General features: G+C 44.2%; 2 protein-coding genes across 2 annotated transcripts in view; one reads left to right on the forward strand and one right to left on the reverse strand.

The window, feature by feature from the left end:
- Positions 1-1879: 1879 nt before the first annotated feature.
- NEFL (neurofilament light chain) lies at positions 1880-6566 on the reverse strand. Its single transcript, XM_074164278.1, has 4 exons — positions 5514-6566; positions 4784-4908; positions 3526-3848; positions 1880-2472 (listed from the first exon to the last, which is right to left on the reverse strand). Exons 1-4 carry the CDS (start codon positions 6564-6566, stop codon positions 2285-2287), a joined length of 1689 nt encoding a protein of 562 aa, XP_074020379.1. The 3' UTR covers positions 1880-2284.
- The window catches only part of DOCK5 (dedicator of cytokinesis 5), a 121050-nt gene continuing 104971 nt past the window's right edge, over positions 6565-22643 (forward strand). The window contains exons 1-2 of the mRNA XM_074164079.1: positions 6565-6708; positions 6840-7191. Of these exons, the coding sequence (XP_074020180.1) occupies positions 6565-6708; positions 6840-7191 (496 nt within the window). The remainder of the gene's footprint in view (positions 6709-6839; positions 7192-22643) is intronic.

A 22643-nucleotide genomic window follows, 5' to 3' on the forward strand; every position in this document is an offset into this window, starting at 1 on the left:
ATCCCCAGCAGCCCGGCTGCAAAGATTTGGAGAGCTGCAAGTTGTGTTGCTTCCCAGGAGTGAAAGGGGTACAAGGGACTGAAGGAGGGATGAGTTTGTCTGCAAAAAGAAACACGAAAGAGGAAGCAAAATCAGGCATTGAAAAGTGAAAAGGAGCTCAGGGTGCTTGGAGGAAGGCAGGGTGGGGCAGTGGCGTTAATATATGCCAATCTATTTAACGGTGCTTTGGCTTTAATGGCTGCGACGGGTTCTGATCCAGTGCGGGAGCAGAACCTCTTTCCCAGCTGAAGTACCACCCTAAGCGTTTCCTGGCAGGGCACTTAAGTGAATTTCCAAGTACCATCTCTCAGACTCAATATTCTGCGGTGTTCGGACGAGGGTATCACGTACCAGAAGGAGCAGGTCTCCAATCGATAGCTTTTAAAAGCATTGAGCAAAGCGTGGTCGAGTCTCTCGCCCGTGGTACTGCCCCACCGCTGGCCACGGCGCTCCTGGAGACGGGAAACAAAATCCGCTTTGTAAGAATAACTCTGCACAAACACAGGGAGAAAAATCCCCGTGAAAAGCAGAAGGTTAACGTGAAAAGAAAGGCTTAAAAGAGATGATGTTGAAGAATATTAATTTACTTGTTTGCCTTCCGGTTCTTAAAAGCATCAAAAACACCAAGAAAAAGCTGGAAAAAATTAAGTATTTGGCTACTGGAACTCCCTGAACAGGAGTTACTGGAATTATTACATATGGAATACAAGCTCTGTTCCCTGAATGGTTTTACCAAAGCTTCTTTTTCCTCCTCCTGCTGTTTTTCCCAGGAACACAGAAGGAAAGAACTGTTTTAAGTGCTTACCTCATCCATCATTTTCTTCTTTCTAACTCTTTCAACACTGAGAAGGGAGATGCTTTTGGAACACCCCTAAAATTTGTATAAAAAGACACTTCCTTTCTCTCTGACCATAGCCACCGAGGCGAGCCCATGCGAATCAACTGACACCATGAAGTCAGTGCACCAAATTAAATGTTACCCCAAAATCCCGTGTAAAAATCCATCTAGTCAAATGTCACTGTGAAAAGTTTTAGTGCAGCCACGCCGTGCCTATTTAATGTGGGCTTCCATGGGCTTAGTTTATTTAAAGTGGTTAAATTCGCAACATTAGTCTAGTACTTGCCCTTGGCACAAGGTTTAATTATATCCATCAACTTTAGCTAATTAAAAATACATAAGCTCAGACTACAGGACACTGACACCGCTTTCAGAATGGTCAGGCTTTGCTGCTTTTTGTGCCTGATCCCAGATTAGACCTTTGTCTGGCTCATACTCAACCCTGTGAAAGGCCCTGATGACCCCTCAGTGGAGGATGAGCCTCTTCAGTCCACCGAGGACTGACTTAAGATGGCACCCGAGGAAGGCAGCTCATCTTCCTTCCCCACCACAGCTTTTTCTTCTTTTTTAAAAAATGAACTCCAAGTCTCAGCTGCCTCTGCAGCCACTCTTCCCTTTCATCACTGAACTGTTGAACATTGTCAGGAAATTGTTCGATGTCTAACACCCACGTTTACATTTTGCTTCTGTATTCGTTTGTTAAATTTTTTTTTCAAAAGGCAAAAGGGAACTTTTGTGTATGACGGCCCAGTGACACTCATCACAAAGCTACCAGCACATTCCCACACCGGTGTATTTTAACATTGTAATATTTCCATGTGATATTTTAAGAGTCCCTTCAAGGAGTTTTCTCCACCTATTATTCCCCCAATGATATCAGCTAGAGACAGAAACCAACATCCCATATCCCATATCCTGTTACACAGGCTTGAGACGAGTGTGATACACCCCTTTATCAACCTTTTAAGTGCATTAGTGACACACAACACATACAAGGAATCTGTGTAAGCATTTCTGTAACTTTATTGACTAGCTTTATTGCACATACTTATTGAAGCCTCCATTATTTTACCCACCCAAGGTTTCCATAATTATTTTAAATGCAAGTTAAAGACAACTTTCATTCCTATGACTTATTTTTTTTTTCCCCCTTTTTAAATTTTAAGGTTCTGAATCACCCGAGAAAAGACATAACCCCTGAACTCATACGTGTAGACCATGCGGCATTCAGGGAGCAAGCCAGTGGGTGCTCTGCAAGCATACTGATACTCTGCACAGAGAGAAACATCATAATCATTAACTTTAAACCTCAGTGGTCACTGAATTAAATATGTGAGACTGCAATTTTAGCTGAGTCAATCATCATTTATTCTGTTGACCTGATGAGAAAGCTATACTGCCTAAAAATCAAGCCTTCTTCTTCACTTCACTCTCTTCTTTTCCTGCTGCTTCTTTCTCTTCCTTCTCTTCCTTCTCTTCCTCACCAGTTTCCTCAGCAGTTTCCTGAGACTCCTCTCCTTCTTCAGCTGCTGTTTCTTCCCCTTCTCCTTCCTCTTCCTCACCCTCTTTGGCTTCTTCAGATTCTTCCTTAGCACCTTTGAAAAATAAAAAGAAACATTTCACATCTAGGTACTGCTCCTAATTCCAATTTAACAGGAGCCGGCATACTGCATCCTTCAACCCCACACACTCGGATGGCAGCCAGCTGAACAGGATGGGGCTGGCAAGTGATTTTGTATGGAATGGCAAATGATTTTGCATGACAGCAGTGATGTTTATCTAGGACTGCTGAGGGAGACCAACAAAACTACACAACGAACTTATGCTAGATTTCAGAGGAATTGACTGTGGACTCATTTCTTTAAGCCTTATCCTAAGAATTGAGTTTAAAAAGGAATGTTGTTGTTGCTCTCCCACTGACTCTTCAGCTATTATTTCATTATAATTAATCTTTACACTAACAAATTCCTAGTTCAATGGTAATCAATGCATTTCACATATGTTTAGGTTAAATCTTTCAGATTTGAGCAACTGAAGTTGGGAAAAGCAACTCCGGGTAATATTCCTTTAGCATTTTCCTTAAAATGCAAGTTTGGTAAATAAATCACAGGGCAGCAAGGAAGTGACGTATATTACGCTTGAACAAGAAAACTACCTAGACCTCAGGCAATAGATAGTGCTATCCACTGAACCCAACAGTGACACCCACAGACATCATCTGATGTTCCTATTATCAGGGGCCACTCTCTGGGAATTAGTATTTAGCTCAGGATGTCCTTGTTCCTTATTTTTGAGGATGTCTGCAATAGCTAAGTGCCGCTTGCTGCCATATGAATAGAACATTACACGCAATTAAAGTATCATCATTCTATTTTTGGAAACCTGAATGGAAGAACACCCAGTGATTTTTCAAGAGAGTACAGTCAGTCCTATAATCTGCCTGATACTGAACGTTTACCTTACCTTCCATCCAATACTCAGACTTTCCTGATTAAATGCTATGGGCTTAATCCCACGCTCCTTTGCTCAGGTAAGCAGGCAATGAGAGGGGTCTAATGATTAGAGCTAGTCATCAGGATTTCTGGGTTTTACCCCATATGAGCAGGGTGAAGCATGAAAGAGAGGGATTTGAAAGTAACCAGAAGTACCTTCCTCCTCCTCCTCTTCAGCCTCTTCACCTCCTGCTTCTTCCTCACCTTCCTCTTTCTCCTCCTCCTCACCTTCTTCTGCAGGGCCTGCCTTGGCTTCTCCCGCTTTAGCAGCCTCGATTGTTTCCTCTATTTCAATCTGTTCTTCCTGGACGTGACTGGAGTAGTAGGTGGGGAAGGAACGAGTTGTCATCAAGTAGGAGCTGGACTGGAGACCGCTGTAGGCAGACCTGCCAAAAGTTGGGGCAGCCTGGGTGTAGCCACTGGTGATGCTTCCAACGCTAGTGAAACTGAGTCGGGTCTCTTCACCTTCCAGCAGTTTTCTAGCAGAAAAAAAAAGCAAAGAAAAATGACTTAATTATGCTGCAGGAGTAATTCAGCAGATTCAGCTACACACCAAGATACTATAATGCTTTGAGCAGCACAAGCCCTAGAAATTGCATACTTCAGAGTGCAAAAACTAGCCTATAATGAGTAGCTACATGGCAATGCCACCCTGTCTTCTTAGAATGATTTAGAAGTTCCAGAGGTGTGCATTACTGCTGAATTAATACTCTTCATCGTAGGAGAAATAATGGGGAAAACTCCCCTAGGATTAGGTTCCTAAAGCAGCTGAAGTTAGAGGTGCCTTCTGGGTTGCAGGGAACATTGCGGATGTAGTGATTTGATGCTAGATTTAGCTATTAGGTGAGGTTTGTAGCCGCTTACTCAATATTCCCCCTTGTGGCATTCATAGAAACTCTTTTTCAGCATTTACAAATTCTGACAGTATCTGGGACAACACATTAAACAGCTATTTAGGAGCAATTCTGCTGTAAAATATTTACTTTCCAGATTGCTTCTGTGACTTAGAAACACAGCCTGTTCTTAAAAGCATGTAAGGGATTTCCAATTTTGAGGACACAGCCATCTGTATGATGAACTTCCACTGATAAAAAGATCTCTTCACTCTAAGTACAGAACAGGTATTTTTCTGTAAAGATGGAGAACTGAGATCATATTGCTGAGCAAAGAGTTTTGTTTGCATATACATATTATTCTATTCACAAAGTTTGCTACATATTGAAAATTTTGCTTAAAGCAAATATTTTCCCTCAAAAGCCCTGCTTCTTCCAATAGAAAGACAATGGGAAGACCTGATTAAACTCTATCTAGAAAAACTTATGCTGGAGGAATGATAAATAGAATGAATTCTCTTGAAGAGAGAATGGGAATCTGCTCCGAGTTCTGACTTACTGGAACATTCCCCCCATCATACCTATACGCTGCAATTTCGATGTCCAAGGCCATTTTCACATTGAGCAGATCTTGATATTCCTTCAAGTATCGAGCCATTTCACTCTTTGTGGTTCTCAGCTCATTCTCCAATTTGTTGATTGTATCCTGTTGGAAGTAATAATATTGACAACATAAACCACTTAATTCCCCCATGTCTAGCAATAATACCTTCCAAGGAATTTCTCCAATCCTATTAACTTAATGTTGCTCTGGCAGACAGAAAACGAACAGCTTCAACTTCACCCTCAGCCAAAAAGGCACCATTTACCAAATCGCACCTTCCCTGGCAGGGTTTTCCCACCCGTGTATCTACACATTATTATTCCATCTCTACTTAATGTTTCCCACCCCTACGTCTACACCTGATTATTCCATCCCTATTTAACATCAAGAGCCCAGTTTTCTGCTATCCAAGGACCAAAGCACACATGAGATTTGTTTCGGTTTTGGCCTCTTTTTAGCCTCTTGTGCTTTTTCTAGTTGTAGCTTAGGGCTATCTTTTTATGATGGATATCAGTTAAGGATTTACCAGTGTACGAATCAACGATATATCATGCATTACAGCTCTGCGGCATTTTGCATGATGGTTTTATGATACTTTATCGTTTAGATGTGTACTGTAGTGGGGGAACGTGTGAGCTAGAAGCAATGTCCCCCTTTCCAAGGTGCCCCCCGCGGCCCCGGCTCCCCCCCACCTCACCCCCCCGCACCTGCAGGGCGGAGATGTCAGCGCTCTGTTTCTCCTCCAGCTCCTGCAGCTGCTTCTCCAGCGCCTCGTTCATCCCGCGGGTGGCCTCGATCTCCAGCGTCTTGGCCTTCAGCAGCCGGCGGCTCTCGGAGACCTCGTCCTTGGCGGCGCGGACGGCGTCGGTGTTCTTGGCAGCGCTCTCGCTGAGGACGGTGAAGCGGCTGCGGAACCACTCCTCGGCGTTCTGCATGTTGCGGGCCGCCAGCTTCTCGTACTGGGCGCGGATGTCCCGCAGGGCGGCGGAGAGGTCGGGTTTGGCCGACACGTCCATCTCCACCGAGAGGTGCGCGTACTGGATCTGCGCCTGCAGCTCGGCCAGCTCCTCCTCATGCACCTTCTTGAGGAAGGCCAGCTCGTCCAGCAGGCTGTCCACCCGCTTCTCCAGCTCCGCCCGCGCCAGCGCCGCCTCGTCCGCGCCCTTCCGCACCTCCAGCAGCCGGGCCTCCGCGTCCTCCCGGCTCAGCACCTCCTCCTCGTAGCGGGCCTGCAGCCCCCGCAGCGTCTCCTCCAGGCTCTCCCGCTCGCCCTGCAGCGCCTGCTTCTCGCTCGTCGCCTCCTCGGCCGCCAGCCGCAGCTCGCGGATCTCCTGCTCGTAGAGGGCGCGGAAGCGGGAGGGCTCGGCGTGCTTCTGCCGCAGCACCAGCAGCTCGGCCTCCAGCACCTTGTTCTGCTGCTCCAGCTCATGCACCCGCTCGATGAAGCAGGCGAAGCGGTCGTTGAGGTCCTGCAGCTGCGCCCGCTCCTGGCTGCGGATGGACTTGAGGTCGTTGCTGATGGCGGCCACCTGGCTGAGGTCCAGGCTGTCCACCGAGTGCAGGAGGGAGCCCGCGGCGCTGGAGGTGGCATAGCTGCGCCGCACCGACACGGAGGAGACGGGGGCTGACAGGCTGGAGTACGCCGAGCGCCCCGAGCTGTAGCCGCCGCTGCTCCGCATCGCCGAGACGTGGAGCCGCGGGCTCTCAGCGTACCGCCGCTTGTAGGAGGGGAAGAACGGGTCGTAGCCGTACGAGCTCATGGCTGCCTTAGCGGGGGGCCAGCGGCTGCTCTGCGGACCGGCGCTGACAGAGAGCCCCTATTTATGGGCGGGGAGGGCGGGCGGGAGCAGCCGCCAGGCGGGGCTGGGCCGGGCTGAGGCGGGGAGGAGCATCGCCGCCGAGGTACGGCCCGCTCGGCGCCGCACCGGGGCCCGGGGGGCTGCGGTTGGGCGGGACGGTGCTCTATAGTAGCCTGCTGTGGCACGGCCCTGCCGGGCCCGTCTCTGACCCGCCTCACACCGCCCTCACCTTAGGCCCGCCGGGCCCCGTGTCGGACGCCCTTCGGCCCCACCCGGGCCCCGTGTCGGACGCCCTTCGGCCCCACCCGGGCCCCCTTCGGGCCTACCTCTGGCCCCACCCGGGCCCCCTTCGGGCCCCACCTCGGCCCCACCCGGGCCCCCTTCGGGCCTACCTCAGGCCCCCCTCGGCCCCACCCGGGCCCCCTTCGGGCCTACCTCAGGCCCCCCTCGGCCCCACCCGGGCCCCCTTCGGGCCTACCTCAGGCCCCCCTCGGACACACCCGGGCCCCCTTCGGGCCTACCTCAGGCCCCCTTCGGGCCCCACCTCGGCCCCACCCGGGCCCCCTTCGGGCCTACCTCAGGCTCCGTTTGGCCCTACCTCAGACCCGCCCGGGCCCCCTTCGGGCCTACCTCAGGCCCCCTTTGCTTTGTCTCAGGCCTACCTGCTGCCCCCACCCCAACCTACCAGGGTTGTGCATAGCACCCTTCATAACACAGGAGATTCCATCTCAACACAAGGAAAAAAAACTTACTTATTTTGAGGGTGATGGAGTACTGGGACAGGCTGCCCTGAGAGGGTGGGGAGGCTCCTTCTCTGGAGATAACCAAAACCCACCTGGATGTGTTCCTGTCCAACCTGCTCCAGGTGACCCTGCTTTGGGAGGGGCTTGGACTAGATGATTTCCAGAGGTCCTTTCCAGCCCTTGCTGTTCTGTGATTTTTCTCTCATCCTCCATTAGCTGCCCTGCTTATGGGGAGGTTGTTGCAAACCCCATATTGTGCCTGGGGCCTTAGGGAGGCCCAGCACCTCAGTGAGGCTGGGGTGCACACAGCTCTCCCTGCACCTCGACCCCTCCAGAGTGCATGCGTGAATAGTGTGTTTTGGGTTTTTTTTCCTTCAGTTTGCGGTTTTCTCAAGGTGTCTTTGCTCATCAAGTTCTTGCTGTCCTCACCATGTTCCTTTGTTGCAAGTGGCTTCTAATAACCAGGTAATTACATGAATGAAGAAACAATTATAGGGCGTGGTTTGTAGTCCTAGCAGAATACATTAATACCTAATTATCTAGCTTTGCTGCTTCTGTTCTTGACATTTTCTAGAGGCAAGTCTGTCTGGGATTTGGACCACTGGGACTGAATATTTATCCTTGCCTAATCTGGCTCATACAGAGACTAAAACTGGACAGCTGCATTATAGCAACCTCTGACCTAGGCTATTAGCCACTGGTTGATTAAAAAAAAGCAGTATTTATGCAGTAGGACTATTTAAGCTAGGAATGTATTGAGCACAGACTTCATTGGATGCTCAAAAAGACTATGATAATTTGTTTCTCTGAGTCAGAAGGGAAAATTCAGTACAAAACAAACTCTTTAAAATTTTCTTGAGGGAGGAGTAAACGTAGGGGCAGGCTGGGGGACATAAGAGAGAGATACCACAAAAATGCGTAGTTGCTTCCTAAAGAAAGGGGAAAGACTAAGTAATATACATAAATTAATAGGTATGCTTATCACTAATTGCAATGGTACTTAAGTATTTCTGGCACAAAGATGTCTTTGCTTAATACAGGTCATCTACTAGACGTAGAGCAGGGTTGATTTAATCGTGTTTCGTACTGTCTTCTAGTGATCTCACGTAGAAGTTACCTGTTGTGTGGTATCATTTCCACAGGTTTCAGGGTATTTGAATGTGAGGGATATTAAGCTGTGGAGGGCAGTGGTCTATCAGAGGTACAAAGCTACAGTCTCTCTTCATCTGAGCTCATGCTAAGATGGAATGAACTGTACTAAGAGCTAGTAGAGGTTTATGCATCACTATATCACAACAGAGCCGATGAGATATTTTATTTTGCAAATCTAAAGTGTCCCCGTGAAGATCAATGGAATTGCTCTCAATTTACAAGCACTGCAAATGAGGCTTCTACTCAAAATTCCATTAAAAATTTGTGATTTAAATTTCAGTAGCAGTTGCATTCATGCATATTAGCACAGCTATCCATTATTCAGACACCGAATATGCAAAGTACAGTAGCACAGGTATAGTTTTATGTGCTAATACATTTTAGCTTTAACAGAGATTGGGTTTGACTTTTGCCCGAAAGAGGCAGTTTGCGTAGCTTGCAGAGCACGCAGGGAAGAAATGAGCGATAAAGACATTATAGCGGATGGAAAGCTTCGCAGCAGGCTTGGTCAGAGATTCAGTGAGCTTCTAAACACAAATTGTTATGGGATACTCAACTAATGCGAACTGGCATACCTTGTTCCATGCCAATGGATTTATGCTAATCTTCCCTACATTCAATTTGAGCGTCAGATTTAATCATCAATGGCATTGGTAATTATGCCATATATTAATAAAGGAATATATCTCAGCTTCTAAAATAACTCCCTTTCATATCCCAGGAAAATAAGCTTTGTAGTTCTAGGCTGTTAATATTCTTTCTTATATTTTTTTAGAGAGGGAAAATGAGTGGAAAACCTCTTCCTCTCTGCCAGCAGCGTGTGCCAGGAAGATGGGAAAGTGTGTCTGCAGACAGCCCTGCAGTGTTGAGTTTCAGTGTGGCTCCGAGGTAAGGATGAAGCTTTGTTACTGTAAGGAAAAGAACGCTAATACTGAAGGTATCCTACTTAGGAAACTTGTATTTCCAGGTACAGGGCTGGCTCCAATTTCCCCATTCCCTTTGTCTCCTTTTGTTGCTTTTTGCCATAATGCAGGGTATAATCTAGCCCCTTGATATCTTATTAGAAAAATCAGTGAAGTAGTGATGAAAAGAGGAGCAGGATAAAGACTGGCTTCCAACTAGAATTAAATGGTCTGTGCCATTTGTCTCATCTTTTTTTTTAAGACAGTGTTGAAAAAAGCAGATAGCAGTCACTAGAGACGAGCTGAGTCACCCGGCAGCTTTATGTCCCTTTCCATCTGCTGAAGCTAAAGCTGCTCTCTTGCTGTTTTAGTGAGGTGTGGTCTCAGGATTTCATCTAACACAAACTTCAGGTAGAAGAATCCCAAGTCCAGGTTCTCCCCTTGAAAACCTCCCCTAGGTTGCCTGACCTAAATAATGTGAATTATCATGGTGAGTGACACAGAAATAATAGTAGTGACATGCTAAAATAGCATCTCTGAAGTCACATACTACTGCTGCATAAGCAAAGCAAGCAACTCTGTGACAACACCTTCCTGTTTGTACATTTTCCTCTGCTACATACTATGGAATTAACATGTACTCAGTCTAGGAATGGTGTTTCCTCAAGGGAGAGTTTAGGTCTAAGCCCTGTTCTACGGCCTCATCGAGCACCAGGAAGTTACTTGAATGCAACCAGAGTCAGTGAAAATTCCCCTGCGCTGCAAAACACTTGGGCATTGAAGCCTAGTGGGGTTTGCCGTTTGACTTTATTATTTTTTTTATATTAATCAAAGAATGGTTCCCATAGCAGAAAGTGTAACAGGTATGTTTGTGGTTGAGGTGGATAGCAGAATGAAGTCTGCGTTGTCTGCACCTGGTCTTATTTCAGCAGCACAAAAAGAGCTGTGCCTGTTTAGTTTGAATTTGCACAGAAATTGAGGGGTCCTAAGTCAGAAAAGCAAAAGCATTGTTTGTACTTTTTTTTTATTTTCTAATATTGTTTCTACTCCACAAAGGCACAGCTCTGAGAGAGTGGGGAATGAGGCACTCCCACTGTTGAAAATGTTACAAGCTCTGATGTGCTGTGCAACATCATATTTTTTTATGGAATATATAAAATGAAATGGTAAGAGCTATGCATGATATCTATACTCACGAAACAGGCAGCTGAGAGATACTATACATAGTAAAGTATGATTAAGCAATTTCCTTTCACAGTGTTCTGTAATTGCTAATAAATTTACTTCAAATTAAAAAAAAATACTGGCATTCAGTGGCACCATGTTTTTATGGATTGATTGATTTTTATTGATAAGATTGATCAGAGCAGTTTTGAAGGAGAAAGGAGAGAACTGAAAGAGGTCTGTTGTAGCAGTCAGTGCTTCGTGCCAGTATTTAGTGCTGTGGGAATGCAGTAAAGCATTCCTACATCCGAGCTGTCCCTGCAGGTCCTTTTATTGATCTTACCACAGATAGGTGTGTTGCAAAAACTGAAAAAGAGAATTATCATTCAAGCCCCTGGGAACTACATCTGAGAAAAGTGTGGTTAAGGCTTTTGGAGTTGCCCTACAATGCTTTCTGTGTTCATAGCTGCTTCTTTCTTTAAAACTTCTAGGAGCGGAGGGAAACCCTGATGAAATTTCTTTGGGGTTTATTCTCATGTGGGCTAGAATTTATACATCTGTCTGGGCTGTTTTTAAATTTTGACCCTATGCTGAACACACTTGAAAATTGCTGTCGTACATCACTAACACTCTACCTATCAGGGGAGTATTTTGAAAGTCACAAACAGAAGTAATGGCTCCTGTTTTCTTGCCCTTGATCTTAATGTATACGTCTAAAATTATATCAAAATCTCTGAATGAGTTTTATTGAAATATGCAAATGAAAGTACTCTGTTATACTTAGATTCTCTTAATCCTGCTGCATTTTTCTTTTATGAATTGGAATGAAACTCAGATTTTAGGAAGTCTGCTTTCTATATTCCAGTCAGCCCATTTAATATGAGACAACGCTAACATGAATTGTCAAAACCCATGCAGAATTTTGTCTGCAAGGGCTGAAATGCAGTATCTGGAAGACACAGAAAATATGCTAATAAGCATTAAATTTATTTCTTTTGAACAGCTATTTGCTTTGTTTGTGCCATATATAGCCAGTGCCTGAGCAGCTTTCATTATTTATTATGGCTTACACCAATGCTGTTTTGCTGCGCACAGTAACGTTAATTTGCTCACTTTGGGTTTGTTCTGTCGCTTGATTACAAGAGCTAAAGGAAACAGCCAGCCACTTGTTTCATCTGAGCTCTATCAATGAATGCTTAATTAGAAGATTCATTAGCTTTGTTTACTCTTTGGATCAGGACTCCAAACTGGGTCACACATTCTGATGGCAGATTTCTCCTTGCAATTGCAAGGGTTAGTTCTTAACTCCCAGAATCAATTAAATAGATGTTCTGCTTTTGTGTGATTCCAGCAATTAAACATAAACAAAAAGGTTCTTGGACAAATAAGATAAAACTCCCCGACCTTGCCAGCTGCAGAGCAACGTACAGGGTTTGAAAAAGCCCACTCAGCCCATTTTGAAAGAGAGAATTTACTCATTTGCAAAGTCTCATTGCTTTGAATGCATCTTCAGCCAACGTGAGGAGTAAGTGGTTAGACTGAAGGGACCAAGGGCCACATCTGAAGCTTGTTGTAAGTTGGCAATGGGCTGTAGGCTTCACTGAAGTCCTGCCACTTAAGGCTACCTGAAGACTTGAGCTTCACCTTTTCCTGTTCGTCTCCTTGTGAGCGACCTTACCTGTCTGAAGGCTGTCACCTGAAAAGTGGTATTTTATGATGTCATAAAAGAAAAAAGAATAATTGAGACTGTTCTCAGATGAATCAAATTCTGATGAATTGCAACAGAGATTCCTTTCCCCCCTTCACATGATTTGGTGAGTTACAGAACACAATTCTTATTCTGCATTCATTAGTATTAACCCATCAATCTTAGTGGTTGTAACCTCCAGTTGATACTAGATTGTGCAAGATGGGAATCAGTCAGTCGGATCTTATGATACCTCACAGAGCAACTGATAGGCATATTGTGCAGGTATCCCACAGCAGTAACATGCCGGGGCTGGAAGAAGGCAATAGAATCAATGTCTTTTTACCTTGATGGTGTTTGAAACCTCAAGCATGTTTTTTTTTCCCTTCCAGTGGCTTATCTCAGTCACTCCTTATATTTACTATTTTGTCTTTGTCTCAGAAACCTTTTTCACCACATTAAAATGTTTTTCACAATGTGGTTGTAATAGTTTTCAATGTTTCTGAATTACTGTTCTTACGCGATTCCTTCTCAAAGTAATGTTAAATTGAAGTGAATGCAATTGTTTCAGCTGACTGAAAGCAGAGTGCTCTGCCTACGTATCTCATCTATACCAAGCATAATGATTCAAATGGAATTTTCACGTCTCTAAATCCCCAATTCCTATTGAATCCCAGAAGAATTTGGACACAAAACTCCTTTAAACTCCTTTGAAAAATTACAACTTGTTACGATTGCTTTTGCAGAAAAAAACGAGTCACATGCCTTGAGCCATGCGTGTGTCTTTATCTATAGGGGGAGCTGAATATGTATGCCTACAAATCCTCATTTCCCTGTGCCATTATACAGTGGTATTTTCTACTTGTGGTCTATACTCATGCATGTTAAGCAATGGGCTTGGTTGAAGACCTGAGATGTTCTCATCAGTAGAGTGAACTACCTGAACATTAAGGTACAATGTCAAAGTGAACCCTAAGTGTTGGTGTGCGCCAAAGAGTTGCTGTGGGAAAGCATCTCTATGACTACTGCCAAGTTTTAAACGCTCAGTGAAAATAATTACGTATATGTTGTTTTGTTTGAGGGGTGTCTGCTGTAAGAACGTGTGTTTGAGCAACTGTAGATGATAATAATAGGAGAAATTTAATATCCTTCGTATTTTTGAAGTTGAATACTCGTATCAGCAGCAATATCCGGAGGCAACGAGCGTGACTGTTTCCCTGTTTTCCTATTTCTGCTGACCACGTATTGGCAGTGCCAGCTGAAGTTAGTTCTGTTGGTGATACAGCGGGTAGAAGAGAGGAGACTGCATTCAAAATACACTGGAGAGCATATGAAAGGCTCATAATGCAGTCAGAGACTCTTACTTCCTTCCGAAAACTTTCCACTATGAATGACAATAAAGATAAAATGTAGGTCAAAAAGAGTACTTATTTGTGGACTGCATGCACAATTAAAAGGCAGAGAGATCTTACATCTGTGGTCTGCAGGGAACGTAAGCGTAGTCTGAATTCCTGATTACCAGGATGTGTTGTTCCTTTGATCACAGAACCTGGATGAACAATTGAGGAATGCTTCCCCTGTAACTCAATTATTCTTTAAACCTTTGAGAGATTTTTCTCCTTGCTGCCTATGCAGGAATAAAATTTATGTGGGGTGTACACAAAGCCAACTCTACCTTTTAGTATGTGCATAATCTTCCCCCTGCGCACATGTGCAAGCATTTTTTAGCAAGATATAAGCATCCCATTATTTAATAGTCTGGCATGTACTGCTGACCATAAAACACAGAAGGAAAGCGAGCAATAAACCTGTCTGAGCGTTGTGCTGCAGTGTGGTGCCTGGTTAAGTTTCGCAGCGCCGAGAAGTTGCTCAGCTCTGCAGTATATGAATAAAAATTTCTAAACTTCTGCAGCCAGTGCACCTAATTTCCTACATCTGATCTTCCTGCATGGATCAGATTCTTGGCGCTCTATTTGGTTATTAAGGATGATAGTCAAGGATTTATGCATGTGGGGGATAGAATAGGAAATGCAGCCCATTACTCTGGTTTTATGCTAATATAACTTAATTGAAACATTTGCAGAGGTCTGCAGGGGTTTAATCTCTGGCACTACTCCTCCTAGAGAGAAAATGGCTTTGCACCACTCTTAAAGCATAGATTAAATTACACAGCCTGATTGAGAGGCTCTCATGGCATGTGTTAGCTGTGAAAATTCAAGTGTTTTCTTGATATTACTAATAAGGGCAGATGAAAAGTTGCTGTTTTTTCTTTTTGTGTAATTTTTTGAGGGAAACAGAAATATTTCACTTCCATTAAAACTGCAGTTGGGTTTTTTTTTTCTTTTTTTTGGTCTTTTTGAGTGTGGGCGAGTGAAAAGGGAATTGTTCAAAACTTGAATCCTGAAACTTTGTGTCGTGGGCTGATCTTGTGGTCTTTCATTGCTGAGTAATAAGATTTAATTTTTCAGGGTTTGGAGTTTTGACAAGCTCTGGCTTTTGTCTTATGTTACTGCTTATGAAGAGCTGTAATGTTATGTGACAGCCATTGCCTTCTATGATTGTGAAGCCTGAAAGTAGTTAGTCCCACAGTGTGGGAGAATCAGCTCAGCCTGGGAATAGTCTCTGTTATGCTGGCAGCAGTGAGAGCGTGATACGTGTTTCAGGGAGCCCTGAGCAGGTACTAAGCAATGCCTTTGGGCATTCTCTGATCCTTACGACAGAAGGCAAGGCTTGGTTAGATCAGGATCTGTCATACCCAGTCTTGAAATTTCTGCTGTCCTGGTGGTAAACTCTTGGCCCTTTCTGTGACTAGTGGTGGAAACTTTAATGGTGAGCCTAATTCAGCTGTTCCAGACATTTTGTTTGTATCTTCTACGCATTTGCAAAATGTTTACGTGAATAAATCTTTACTGATTCTTTTCAGTTGGCTTAATTATCATAATCATATTTTTCTTGTTCATTAAATGAACATTCATTAAGTCTTTTTACAATCTTACCCTCTGTCTAATCCTACTCCCAGGGTTTGTTCCCTCTATACTTAATTGATGCCAGTAGGAGTTGGGAGCCCGTGTTTTTCTGGAGATCTGGACCTTAAGGACTTTCAGTTTTAGTATTTTCAGCACTTTCATTGTCACTGTCTTAGACCCTTTAAAAGCCCTCGGGTTAGTAAACTTGCAGCATGAATTTGGCTTTTGTATGAGAGCAGCGTATTCTTGAAATAACAACTTCAGAAGCACTTGGCATCTGTAACTAGCCAGTCTCAGTCTGGTTTTTGGCATTGCCAGAAGCTAATCAGTCATTTGTTTTGTTATAGTTTCTCAAAATCTCAAAGGGGTGTTGTGGCTGTTGAGCAGATGGTTCTAAGTGTTACCTTCTAAGTGCTTGTCTGCTTCCTTTCTGACAGCAGAAATGGTGATGTGCACTCACACTGGCCCCAGAAATTAATCAACAGGGGTGGGGGAGATTATTTTTTACCTAACTAATCCATTGCAATTGGGATTAAATTCCTGCAGCAGCTGAAAGGAGTGCAGTTTCTAGGCCTCCGCAGTAAAAAATAAAAAGAGATAAATCTTTAAAGGTCTGCTGGTTCACAAACACAGCCATCAGGACTGACTAGAAATGGTATTAACTTTGCTTTTCAAGGAGAATAAACTGGCCATTTATTATGAGGTAGGATAAAGCACTTGAGATGGTGCTGTAGAGAATAGCTCTGAATAGACAGGGGATTAGGAAAGATGAGGTAGCCAGATATATCCTTTTATCTCTCATTTTTATGCTTCTGTTGATGGAATCCATAAGAGGATGTTTGTGAAGCTATAATAAGCATATTTCAAATGCTGAAGCCAAACATGAAAGGTCATGTTTCACCTTTCGATACAGCGGCCTGCAGTACAGAGTAACAGAGCTGGGCAGCAACATAAAAGCTATTTGCAGTGAAGATTTTTATGGGTGGATTTTTACTGTCTCCTGGTTCGTGCCTGGTTGCAGATGGGATGACCTTTGGGGAAGCTGAGAGTTAGAGCTGTGTAACCTACAGGACCTAGATTAGTGCTTTGTGTAACTTTGGACAAGTCAGGCACTACTCTGAAATGCATCCTCGGATCCTTTGCTCTGGAAAGCAACAGTTTAGAGGCTCAGTCTTCAATGCCTCAGGTTTCCAGCTAATGTTTTCCCTTCCCAGCTTTTGCTTGCCTGATTACATTGCAAGTGCATAAGAGCAGGTGCTCTCTCTGAATTTATCTACATACAACATCTAGCAGACTGATGGGGCTCTACAACGTGTGGCAATATCAATAAAAATAAAGCATAGAAGTAGCACGTCTTGATCAGTTAAGACAGTGGCTTGCCATCTTAAGGAAGAATATGCTTAAAAAGATTCAGTGAAGATATTTGTTCAAGCTCTAAGATGTGCTTTTGAAGTACTGGGAAAAAGTTTTCAAGATAACTTTTTATGATTTCAGGAAAAGATACCTAGTTTGTTTGTTATACCCATTGCACGCTCAATACGGAAAGCAGTTTTGTGACTTCCTTTTGTTTTTTTTACTTCAAGAGTGGGTCCATTCAACTAGTTTTTTCATCTTTCTTTTTCTTTTGAGTGTGTACATGAAGATAGCAAAGAGGAAATTGTCAGATTACCCACAATATCTAGGGACACGTGTAAGTTTAGGTAAGGCTGGGATGCTCCTTCTGTTGTATTTTTTCAGGTGATTTGTGAGCATGGCAGGGCTCTTGTTTCCACTAATCTGAGCAAAGGACAAGCGGCACAACCTGGGTTGTTCCTGTAACTAATAGGATCTCTAAATCTGGTAACGTCTGAAGATTGGGTTAAGACCAGTAAGTCTAGAGATGAGATGTTCAGAAAACTGATTAGATGCTATGAGTCGGCAGATTTTGGTGAAAGAGAAGCCTTTCTGTCAGCTGGCAGCCCTGGAAACAGCTGCTCCTGCAGCACAGCACAGCCAGTAGGAAGCAAATACCTTTATTAGTAGGCACAGCACAGTCAGAGAGGTGAAGGTGCATTTTTGGGTTGTCTCCTGCATATGTGTGGGATAGCTGAGGGGGAGGAAAGAGAAAAGGAGGAGTTATTTCTTGTAGTAGTGCAGCCTGATGAGTAAGACAGGAGGCAACCTATTGAGTTCAATGGCCCCTGGGGTTTGATGCTGCTGTGTTCAGAGGAAAAAAAACAAAACCTACGCATTGCAGATTTCATTTAGGCTGGCCAAGACTGTACAACTGCTTTGCCTGGAGGGGCAGAGTTACTATCCATATAATCTGACCTAAATCAATCCTTCCGGAGGCTTGCCATGCCTCAGAGCAGCCTGCAGTGGACTGAAAAATGCTGGGCACAGGGCTGCGGGAAGGGTTAATTCTGGATTTGCAGTTCCCTGGGGGAAGACTGCAGTAGTTCGATGCTGCGTGTACTCCTTCAGCGCCTCCTGCTGGGAATTTTCCCCATGGAGCTGAAATTTTGGGGGACAAGGGAGGGCAGAAAGGGAGCAGTAACTTTTTTTTCCCGGATGTTTCAGGGAAGGAGATGGAATCTGCCCACATGAGGTCTAATAAGGACCCGGGGTTGGCGTGTCAGGGATGGCAACGGGGGCAGGTGCAGCCCAAGGGAAAAAATTAAGCAAAGTTTCTGTGTGCGTCCTTAAGGAAGGGATGGGACATGGTAAAGGGGGATTTGACCTCTCGCAAATGGAAAAGGAGGGAGCAAACTCTCTTGCATGAGTCCTTGGCAGTGTCCTTTGCCTGTCATTGCAGGGATGGGATGGTAGGACCCTGCACTGCTTTCCCTGTAGTGGGAATTTATGGATTGACAGCAGCTTGCTATAAGCAGAGAGGGGAAGGAAGAGGGAAAGGGATTGTTTGACTAGCTGCTGTCAAGCGGAGCTTAGAGAGAAAGCATTACTCACTCTGCCTCTTCCCTCCTCCCACTGGGAAGCTGCTGTTTCTGCAGCAGGTCCAGTTTCTGGCAAAAGTTCAACACTGCACCAACTTTCAAAGAGAGAGGAGAAGGGAGGGAGAGAGGAGGAGAGTCCCGCATAGAGGAGGAGCTACCATGTCCCAGGCTCCCTTTGGCCAGAAGCCTAACTGCTGCAAGCAAGAGAATTGGAAAGAGTAAGCCTCCCCTTTCCCATTCAGCAGCAATATCTGCTTTGCCCCAGCTTTTACAGAATTAACAACTTTTCAGTGGCTTTATCACCTCCAGACCTCACCCCAAGAGCTAGTGTTTTGTGGCTTCTACTACCTAAAACTCTCCCCCAGGTAGCCAAAAGTGATGCAACAAACTAAGTATCCATGGGATCAGAACAGTTTTCTCCCAGGGAAGGTGGGTTTATTCTCTAGGTGTTCTGAGAGAAGGGGCCAGGTAAAATTTGGTGAGGGGAGGGAGGAGAAAAAAGTCCATTTACCTCTATCCAAAAAAAAAACCAACACTCCAGATGAAGGTGTCGAATAAGGAATAGAGAGGTAGGATGGGAACAGATAGGAAATCAAGACAACCCTAGCAGAACATGAGCAAATAGCTGAGGAACAAACAAGAGTGTGCTTTGTACCTGCTGTAGGTCTCTTCTTCACTTCCTTACAGCCTTTGCTAAGCAAAGTGTTTTACAAGACAGTGTTTGTGGACACCAAGGGCTTCTCCCCACCAAATCCAGATCGAGGGAACTTCTGGAGTGGGAGTGGGAAGAGCCCAGTTTCCCACTCTGGTCAGCACGATGGGATCAAGTTCCCTTCCTGCCCTGGCACATTGAGCAGCTTTTGGGTGACTGTCAAGGCAAAGTGCGAGATTGCTTTCCCGCGTGCACCCTCATATATATGTCCTGTTGAAGAGCAGCTTCAATTGCGTGGGTCTGGACACGCAGCACTATTTGGCCCCGTGTTTTTCCCCCTTTTCTGTCCTGTGACAGTTATTAAAGTCAGTGGTACACAGCTATGTGAGAATTGGATGGGGTGCAGGAGGGGAAGAGGAATCAGCTGCTCTGCTGCTCCCAGTGAGTGGGAGGGGAATATGGCAGAGTGGGAGTTAATAGCATTTCTGCAGCTCTGAGGGAGCATGGTGATGGCTCTGGGTTGCAGTGGGGAGATGGGAGTGTGGCAGCTTTGCTGGGGCTCTCCCTGGAGCCAGGCCCTAGGGAATGGGCTCCATGGATGCTCTGGGAAGGCAATGGCTATGAAGGGAGCTGTGCCTCTTGGAGTTATTTGCAGGGAGATTTTTGGGCAGGAGGAGAGCAGCCCTCTGGGGGAGAGGGGCTGGCATGGCTGCAGTCTCTCTCCTGCAGCTATTGCTGATGGGGAAGGGCAGGCCTTGTGCTGGCAGCCGGGGAAGGGCGGTGGCTGCTGACATGCTCCCTTTTTGCCGCAGAAGGATGCTGAGTCACTCCTGCAGCGCCTGCTCCTCCTTTCGAACTTCCAGTCTTTCCTAGTCTCCCGCAGTGAAAGTGATGGAGGCAGCTCAGACTCCTCTTTTCCTCTAGCCAGACTTTTCTCTCTCTTTTCTTTCTCTTATGCTCTCATTTTTTTCCCCTTTCTGGGTCCCGACCAAAAGAAGGCATTGCTTTAAAATTAAAATTTATCACTGTAGCTACATAAGGTGAAGCTGAATCTATTTCTCCTTTGGTAATGGATCTTCCCGTTCCTCTAGAGAGCAGCAATAATATTTGATGAATACAGTGAATGCTGCAGCAATTTTCTTCTTTAAAGGAGCCCTCCTGGGCATTGAATCAGCAATGATTATCCATCGGGCAGACATTTCTTGGAAGAAGGGCTGGGGTGGGGGAAACATGATTTTTTTTTTTTGTGAGTTTTGCTGGAATAGGCAGCAATAAAGCACTCTGTACTGCTGCTTTCCACTGCCTGCTCTACAAGCTATTCCTTTACCCTTTTTTTTTCCTCAGGGATTGCTGTAAAACTCTCAAAAATCACCCGGCGTGCAGCTTTGGGGAGGGTGCTCTGCAAGAAAATAGGAAGGTGAAAGATGAATCCCAGTGCAGGACTGTGACTGTTTCAGGGAGGCAGGGGCTTAGGGAGAAACGGGTGCTGACCGACCACTGACGGCTGGCACAGAAAAAAACCCTTCCATCAATATTTCACTGGTGGTCCTTTCCAAACATTAGTGGCAGCTAACGGCTGTGATACCAGATGGGAATTTATTAAATGAAGGATCCTGGTCTCCTAAAAATCAAAGTGCTTTTTTGAGCAAGCTTTCATGTCAGTGGATGATGATTTGTTGCTTCGTGTCTTACAGCTCTATATTATTATATCCTATAATCTTACTTCCTTCGTGTTACTACAAAGAGATGTTAGTACTGAATTTTTTTTAAGATGAGCTCATACTTCCTATTTTAAAATCCTGTTTTCATTGGTTCAGAACTTTAATATTAAAAACAAAAAGCAAAACTTAGCTTTTGCTTCGGAAGTTCTTTTGTCTTCCCATATTTTAAAATGTAGTCTTGAAATTTAATAATGGTGGTCATTATTGCAGTCATATTTTGTTTCATTATTATACGTTATGATGAAGTCTTTTAATTAAGTGATCATGCATAGTTTATTCCAGAACACTGTAGATTTATACAGTAAACTAAACTTCACATATTAATATACTTTTTTTACCCTCTCCCTGTAGCGTTTAACCCCACCTACCGTTTACAGCATGCAGTCCAAATTCTGCAGGGAATACCTTTAGGTTTTATATGTTCTTTTTTCCCATGGTGATCACACTGTAATTAATTCTAAAGTGAAATGTATGCAAGAAGAAACATTTTACCATTTAACAAACGGTTGCAAGCCAGTTTCTCCTCCTCCAAGTTTTAGGACGACTCAAGGCCAGTTCTGGCCAGTCCTACAATAAATCTGGCTCATTGGCTCTTCCTGGCCTCAAATCTAACTATAGGCTTAAAAATAGCCAGCAGGGTACATTAGCTGCACACGAAAAAATCTTTATTGTTAGTCCCTGCAGCTTCTACCTCTAGCATTTATTTTAGTCCAATGGCCACTGCTAGCCACAAATCTAAATCAAGGCAGCCGTCCTTGGCACAGACCTGCTCTAAATCTCAGCGACTCCTAATTCTAATTTGTTTCAGAACATGACTTTCAGGGAGAATTTACTAGAAGGATAAAAACTTGAAAACTTGTTTCTGAGCTCTGGAATTCTGCCTTCTCGTGAGCTGCTGAAGACGGAGGAGAAAGCTTTTCTTTTTGCTCAGCCTGTGTTCCAGAATCTGCTTACATACTTATTGTTTCCTTTTTCAAATCTGTTTTTAGCTCAGCCATTCCAAGCTGCATGTCTTTAGGGGCTGCAGATGTTACATAATGAATAAGTTATTTTTCTTGTAGAAAGACGAGAGGGTTAGAGTGGAGGCTTGGAATTAGGAAATCTTTTTTTGTCAAGTCCTGCAATTTTCATAAAGCTATTTATACGGACAGAAGTACCTATCTGCCTGCCTGCAACATCAGTTACATCAGGCTTCAAGATCTCATGTGAATAGCTTTAAGGGGATTACTCAAGTTAATAAGGAGTGTGTGTAGGAAGGCTGCCGGTCTTCCCTTCCCTCTGTGTCTCTGTCTTCCTCCTACACTTGTCATCAAAGTCTCAGCCTAGTAAACTGCTTTAGAACATTTGGAACTGATGCCTGTGAATCTTCTCTGGTAACTAATGAGCAGATCGTTCCTAATGCACTTTGTGTAGCTACAAAAGGAGTATTAAAGACCAGGCTCTTGAAATATAATAGTTTATCAAAGAAATAAAATTAAAGGATGGAGGAAAATAAAGGGGAGAGGAAGCATCAAGGTTTTTCCAGTGATTTAATTTCAATGTGCGTTTCTATATGTTTGATTGACTAATAATAGAGTAAAACATTGTCTTATTCTGGAGCTTTAATCTACAGATCTCAAGATACATCACAAATACTAATCAGTAAGCTTCAAAGGAGATTTGGATTGTCTTAGCTAAATATTAGTTAAAGAACGTTGAAGTGGTACTGGCAATGTTTTCTAAAGATGGTCCTACTGCATTTGCTCATTATAAAGACCACAGTCACTTAAGGGCTTCTCATGAGTTGCTCCAAAATTACACCACTGCAAAGTGGAACCAAAACGAGGACATTTTTGTTATTGTTTTATGTTAATACATGTGATTATTGATTCCGGTTAAGAATCTGATCAGTGTCTTTCCGAATGGAAAATACTAGCTGTGTCTTTCCTGCAGCTTGTCAGCATTCGGAATAATTATGTGCAAAATGAAAACTCTTATTTCCCTAGGCTATCACACCAGATATGTAAACCCATCCTATTAAAGGAGTAATTTACTTAACAAGGCACAAAATTGGCTTGCCATCCCATGAATAATTGGAATAAATACCTGCCATCTGAGCCCTTGCTGCAGTCACTAATA

This window comes from Numenius arquata, chromosome 26 (assembly GCF_964106895.1).
Source record: "Numenius arquata chromosome 26, bNumArq3.hap1.1, whole genome shotgun sequence".
NCBI classification, from domain to species: domain Eukaryota; kingdom Metazoa; phylum Chordata; class Aves; order Charadriiformes; family Scolopacidae; genus Numenius; species Numenius arquata.